The following is a 7,145-nucleotide window of genomic DNA, read 5'->3' as shown; positions in this document are numbered from 1 at the left end:
GCCAGCCCGTAAGCTCGTTTCAAGGAGTCTCAAGTCATCAGCAGTAGCAGGGTAGGGTGTCTACCATTCGGCGTGAGGCCGAGAAGTCAGGCACAATGGTGCCAGGTACGCTTCCCATTTTGGGGCACCATGCTTTAGTTGTTTTTGACTCTGGCTCTTCGCACTCGTTTGTATCTTTTATATTTGTAAGGCATACCATGTTAGAGTCAGAACCTTTTCCCTTTGCACTGTCTATCTCCATTCCATCAGGAGAGATCATGTTAGCCATGTAAAAGATAGAAGCATGTCAGGTAGAGATAGCAAATCATGCTTGATAATTTTAGATATGCATGATTTTGATGTGATTTCAATATGGATTGTTTAGCTGCTAATCATGCTAGCATAGATTTTTCCCGTAAGGAGGTCATCTTTAACCCTCTTACAGGAGTCAGCTTTAAGTTTAAAGGGGCTGGAACTATGGTCCTACCCAAAGTGATTTCAGCATTAAAGGCTAGTAGACCTTTTGACCAAGGAGTCTGGGGATTTATGGCTAGTGTGGTTGACACTAGAGGGGCTGAAGTCACCTTGACTTCAAAGCCAGTAGTGAGAGATTTTCTGGACGTTTTCTCAGAGTTGGAGCCAGGCACCCTTATTTCGAAGGCTCCATATAGGATGGCACCAGTAGAGTTGAAGGAACTGAAGGTCCAATTGCAGAAGTAATTGGACAAGGGTTTCATAAGCCCTAGCTTGTCACCAAGGGGTGCACCTGTTTTTTTTGTAAAAAAGAAGGATGGATCATTATGTCTGTACACTAATTACAGAGAACTAAACAAGGTGATCGTTAAGAACAAGTATCCTCACCCCAGGATTGATGACTTGTTCGACCAGTTGTAAGGAGCAATGATATTCTCATAGATTGATCTCCGGTCAGAATACCATCAGCTGAGAATAAAGGACAGTGAAATGCCCAAGACATCTTTTCGTTCGAGGTATAGGCATTATGAGTTCATAGTGATGTCGTTCGGTCTAACGAATGCCCCAACAGTGTCCATGGATTTGATGAATAGGGTGTTCAAGGAATTCCTCGACACTTTCATGATTGTTTTTATTGACGACATCTTGGTTTATTCCAAGATAGAAGCGGAACATGAGGAGCATTTGCGGAAAGTTTTGGAGACGTTGAGGGGCAATAAGTTGTATGCTAAGTTTTCTAAATGTGAGGTTTGGTTGAAGCAAGTGTTCTTTCTAGGGCATGTTGTATCGAAGGGAGGTGTCTCTGTGGATCCTACAAAGATTGAGGTAGTTAAGAGTTGGGCTCGTCCAACCACAGTCAGTGAGGTGTGCAGTTTCCTGGGGTTAACCGGCTGCTATAGACGATTTTCAAAGGACTTCTCTCGCATAGCCGCCCCATTGACTCAGTTGACCCGGAAGAGAGCCCTTTTCTATTTGAATGAGGCTCGTGAGAACAGTTTCCAAGATCTCAAGCAGATGTTGGTTTCGGCTCCAGTTCTTATAGTAACAGATGGATCAGTTGGTTTTGTCATTTACAGTGACGCGTCTATGAAGGGGTTGGGAGGCATACTGATGTAGCAGGGCAGAGTAGTTGCTTACGCTTCACGTCAGCTAAAGAAGCATGAACACAATTATCCCACACATGACTTGGAGTTAGCAGCAGTGGCTTTTGCTCATAAGATCTGGAGACTACTTATATGGAGAGAAGATACATATCTTCACCTACCACAAGAGTTTAAAGTACTTTTTCACTCAGAAGGAGTTGAACATGAGGCAAAGAAGGTGGCTAGGGCATGTGAAGGATTATGACTGTGAAATTTTGTACTACCTAGGGAAGGCGATTGTAGTGGCAGATGCCCTAAGCAGAAAGGTGGCTCATTCAGCAACCTTCATTACTAGACGACTCATTTTTGCAAGAAGCTAGAACGGGCAGAAATTGCCGTAGCAGTGGGTAAGGTCATGGCACAGTTAGCGCAATTGTCAGTACGACCGAGTCTAAGGCAGAGAATTATTGATACGTAGCGTTGTGACCCTTATCTGGAGGAGAAAGTTCACAGGGTGGAGTCAGACCAGGATGGCAAATTATCAGTATCTGCGGAAGGTGGTCTCCTCTATTAGGGACGTTTGTGCGTGCCAACAGATAATGATATTAAGAATGAGTTGTTGTCAGAAGCTCATAGTTCCTTATTTTCGATTCACCCCGATAGCACTAAGATGTATCAGGACTTGAAACGTTATTACTAGTGGAATGATATGAAAAGAGAGATTGCAGAGTTCGTCAGTAAGTGCTTGGTGTGCCAGTAGGTGAAAGCCTTGAGGTTGAAGCCAGCAGGCTTATTACAGCCATAGAGTGTGCCAGAATGGAAGTGGGAGCATGTGCCTATGGACTTCATTGTGGGGTTTCCAGGGATAGTCAAAGATTTCACGGTAATTTAGGTTGTGTAGACAAACTTACAAAATTAGCACATATCATACCTGGGAAGTCCATCTTTTCAGTAAATAAGTGAGCACAGATATACATGAAGGAGGTGGTGAGATTGCACAGAGTGCCTGTGTCCATCATGTCGGACAGAGACCCTCGTTTCACGTCTAACATCTAGAAGAGTCTTTAGGAAGCTTTAGGGACTCGGTTGAATTTCATTATAGCTTTTCACCCACACTGATGGGCAGACAGAGCGATTGAATCAGATAGTGGAAGACATGTTGGGTGCCTGTGCCATAGAGTTTTCAGGAAGCTGGGATGCTCACTTGCATCTGATGGAGTTTGCTTATAATAACAACTACCAGTCCACTATTGGGATGTCGCCATTTGAGGCCCTTTATGGGAAGAGTTGCATGTCTCCTATGTGTTGGGATGAGGTAGGAGAGAGAAAATTGCTAGGACCCGAACTAGTGCAGACCACGAATGAGGCAATACAGAAGATCAGTGCTCATATGCAAACAGCTCAGAGCAGGCAGAAGAGCTATACCGTTGTGAGACGTAAGGACCTGGAATTTGAGACTGGTGTTAAAGTTCTTAAAAGTGGCACCCATGAAAGGTATTCTGAGGTTTGGTAGGGAGGGGAGTTGAGCCCAAGATTCATTGGACAATTTGAGGTCTTGGAGCGAGTTGGCCCTGTAGCTTACCATTTGGAATTGCCCCCAGCACTGTCTTCAATTCATAATGTCTTCCGTGTTTTCGATGCTGAGGAAGTATGTGACAGCCATCCCATGTAGTGACATTGTTGAGCCCTTGCAGTTGACTGACAACTTGAGCTAACGAGGAGATAACCTATAGAATCCTTGCCAGAGGAATAAAGACATTGCGCCGCAGGGAAAAATACATTGTGAAAGTTGTGCCTGTGGCAACCAGTTCAATGAGGCTACCTAGGGAGCGGAGAAGGATGAGATGAAGGCCCAGTTACCGCGGAGCTGTTCAGGAATGAACTTTTCGAGGATGAAAGTCTTTTGAGGAGGAAAGAAATGTATACACTCTGCATTTTTTTTTAGTAATAATGTAAACTTCTGTAATTTTTATTATTTGAGGGAATTTTTTGAATTTTGGACTTCAAGGTGTAATTGCAGGGAATTTAATTATTGATGTTGAAATTATTCAATTTAGAAATTAATGGTAGAAATTAATTTCATTGGGAAGGAAAGAAATTAATAGTATAAAGTGGAATAAGGAGAAAAATAAAAATATAGTTTATTTTATTTCCTTTTCAGTTATTTATTTTTATTTATTGATTTATATTTATAACCCCCTCCTCCCCCCCCCCCCCCCCCCCCCCCCCCCCCCCCCTGCCCCCCCCCCCCCTCGACCCCCCCACCCACCCTCCCCCCCCCCCCCCCCCCCAAATTCCCTCTCTCCCTCAACGCGTTTGAAACCTCCCCCCCTTCTCCGATTTTTCTTTCCACCACTCGCCGCCGATCTCGACCGGCAGCCAAGCCACGACCAAATTTTTGCCATCCCTCCTAGCGTCTCAGCACTTTGGCGCTGCCCAGTCAGCTGATAACGGGCAGAAATGCACGTTATTATAGCGCAAAGTTATAAAACAATGAAGAATTGCGACAGTAAAAAAAATATAAAATTGTGTCCAAAAGCATTAAGTTTATAACTTTGCGATCGCATGTGTCCATTGCATTAAAAATAGCCAACTTATGTATTCTATGCATAAAATGCGTTGGCGCAAAGTTGAATTGCGATCCAAGGAAATTAACGTCCGAGCACATCAAGAGATTATGACCGCAAGGTTACATGATCATATGCGTTCGCGAAAATTTGCTCAAGAAGGTGGCCGCATATAGCTGGCGCATCAAGGTGAAAGCTTAATAAATCACGATGGGACAAAAAGATGATGATGGTCGATTCCAAATTAAGTTGACAAGCCGTTAATGACACATTGTAGAAAGTACACTCAACTTTTTTGTAACAAATATTCGGCGCATCAGATAGAGAATTAATGACATCCCATCAGTGCAATCGTTTGAGAGAAAAAACTCTTCACCTTGAAGCTCTTTAAATACCGAAAGCTGCCTTCGTTGAAGAAGCTCAGTTTGCGGAGTTCTGTTCAGTTCGCTAAGTTCTGCTGAGTTCGGAGAGTTCACCATATAGAAGATAGTTAGCCTTTGTTCATAGTTTCCTTATACTTAGAAGGCAGAAGTGAGAGAAGGGAAAAGATGCCAGAAGATCGTTTTGGTCAGCTCGAGAGAGAGCCAGGGAACGTGGAAAGCAGAGAGAGGGCCAACTCTTGTGAGAGCAAGAATATCTTTTAAGCAGATTAGAGAATAACAATGTAAAAGTCTTGGGAAGCAAGAAATTGCTACCATGCTTTTTATCTTTATTTCACATTGTCATTTTGTATTTTAATTTCATATATAGAATGAAACTTGCATTTCTACATCTGTTCACTCTCTTTACAATACGCATGAGTAACTAAACTTTCGAATGGGTTAAGAAGTACTTAGCTAACATGACCTAGGATCTTCATTGCATCAGATCATCTTGTCTTATGTTGCGTTCATCACCCCTTTAGAGCTACTCGACAGAGAGTCTAAAAAAAGAACCTAAGACTTGATAGAGCTAGACCAGAATCTAGACTTGACAAAGCAAGATTAAATTTGCATAAGCAAGAGATAGAGACTTAGAGATAAGTTCTATTTGCCAACATGCATCGCATGCACCTTAGAGATATGTTATGGTAGTATGCGGTCGCTTTGTGGATGTGTGTGTCATTCGTCATCGCATAGACAAGAATAGATGCTTATATGTAGGTCCTATAGACATCATCGCATACATTGCATGCGTTCTAAAACAAGAAACCATAGCATTTGCAATGAGAGACGACTTGCTATTATATGTATGTAGCATGATCGCATAACATGAACGCCTTGTTAGGAAGTGTTAGCTAAATCCCTTCTCAACCTATTCCTCTACATACTCATTGCATCTTTCGTATTATTAACTCTTTTCTCAACTCCGCCACATAAACTTTATACTTCAAACAACATACCAACCAACGCATTGATTCATTTGTCACCGCAAAGAGATCTAAAATTACCATTGCATACTGTTTTCTTAGTCCCTGTGTTCGACTCTGGGCTGACCAGGCAACTCAATAGGATTTATACTTGGATCTTGCCGAGAAAACTAAATGCACAACGCATATTCCACCATCACATTCTACACCATTATTTCATCGCATTAACAACGCATCATCAGCCGAGCCTCGACCTCCCACGCCGAAGTTGTCTGCTTTTGGCGTTTGCGAGTCTCGCCGCCACACTCTTCGCGCCGTCTGCCAAGGCTAAAGCTGAACGACCCAGCCTGTACCACGCCAGATCCAGAGTTCGCCGCCCTTTTCCTCAGCGCTAGCCACTTCCTCACACCTCAACCCGCCGCCGCTGGTTGCCTCCAGTCACGCGGTCTAGCGTCGCCCAACCTTGTTCGTTTCCAAAATCAGCCTACATCATTGAACTTTTGATTAATTTTGGGCAAAATTTTGGTTTGTCTTTGAAGGTTTGATTACCCATTTGGTTTTGGGTTAAAATTTGTTATCTCTTTATATTTGGAATTTAAATCCAAGATTGGAGTACTTCGGAGTGTGCAATGTGCTGTTCAATGGATTCGAGTTCGTTCGACAAGTATTACCCATTTGGTTGTTGGGCACCTATTGGTTTTGACTAAATGAGGGTTTGGTTTTATACTTTGTAGGTTCCAAGTCATCGTCCATTGGGTTTTAAAATCTGCTAAGAGAGATTTGGAGTCGAAATCTTGCGAGTGTTTATTGATCAAGTTTCGTTGGGTAAGTTCATTGGTGATCGTTGAACTAAATTTATATGTTTGGATCTTGGTTCCAAGGATTGAAATTTAGTGTTATGTTCTGTATTAGAGGACTTAATTCAGGAATTATTTTGTCGAAGATCATTAGCTTGGATTAATATCTGAATTTGACTTCGACGTAAGTAATCTTACTACTGGAACTGCCCACGGGCCTGACACTAGATGTATGCTAGTAGGATAGATGAATATTACGACAGAATGATGGCATGATAGATTGATAGTATAGTATAACCGATGTATGTTCTTGTATGAGGAACTAAAAGATTTATTTGTGCATGTAGATACTTGAATGCTAGCATGAGATGATATTTGATTCCATGAGGTTATAATTGATATGTGGATATTGAGGCATATATGCATGTTGTAGAGCCATGATGTTGAGGCATATATGTATGTCATAGGATCATATTGTGATAATTATGATGTTAAAACTATGATAGTGATTTTACTGATTAGTTAGATGCCCACTAGATATTGTGTTTCCTTCGAGATTCACCAGATTGTGTTTCTTTCAAGATTCACCAGATTGTGTTTCCTTCGGGTTTTACTAGATATTGTGTTTCCTTCGGGATTCGCCAGATTTTGTTTCCTTCGGGATTCACCAAAGGTAGTGAGCATACTTAGCTATAGTAGGTTAGAAATCAGTTTTTCATGTATGTATGTGTCCCATGAGGACTAGAGCAGTTTATATGTTCCACCAGAGGTAGGCCTCTTGAGGACACAGATGCCTAGCCTGACCCTAGTAATGGGGTTACTTACAGAGTATTTCATACTCATTCTTTTTCATGTTGTTGTTTCAGGTAAAGGTAGAGATGCACCGACGATGGACAAA

At 42.1% G+C, this 7,145-nt stretch overlaps 1 protein-coding gene across 1 annotated transcript; it reads left to right on the top strand.

Moving 5' to 3' along the window:
• Positions 1-1,029: 1,029 nt before the first annotated feature.
• On the top strand, positions 1,030-1,569 carry LOC120076233 (uncharacterized mitochondrial protein AtMg00860-like). The gene has a single exon (XM_039029997.1). It carries the CDS (start codon positions 1,030-1,032, stop codon positions 1,567-1,569), a length of 540 nt encoding a protein of 179 aa, XP_038885925.1.
• Positions 1,570-7,145: the final 5,576 nt, after the last annotated feature.

Source organism: Benincasa hispida, chromosome 4 (assembly GCF_009727055.1).
Source record: "Benincasa hispida cultivar B227 chromosome 4, ASM972705v1, whole genome shotgun sequence".
NCBI lineage: Eukaryota > Viridiplantae > Streptophyta > Magnoliopsida > Cucurbitales > Cucurbitaceae > Benincasa > Benincasa hispida.
This window is presented reverse-complemented; position numbering and strand designations above follow the sequence as displayed.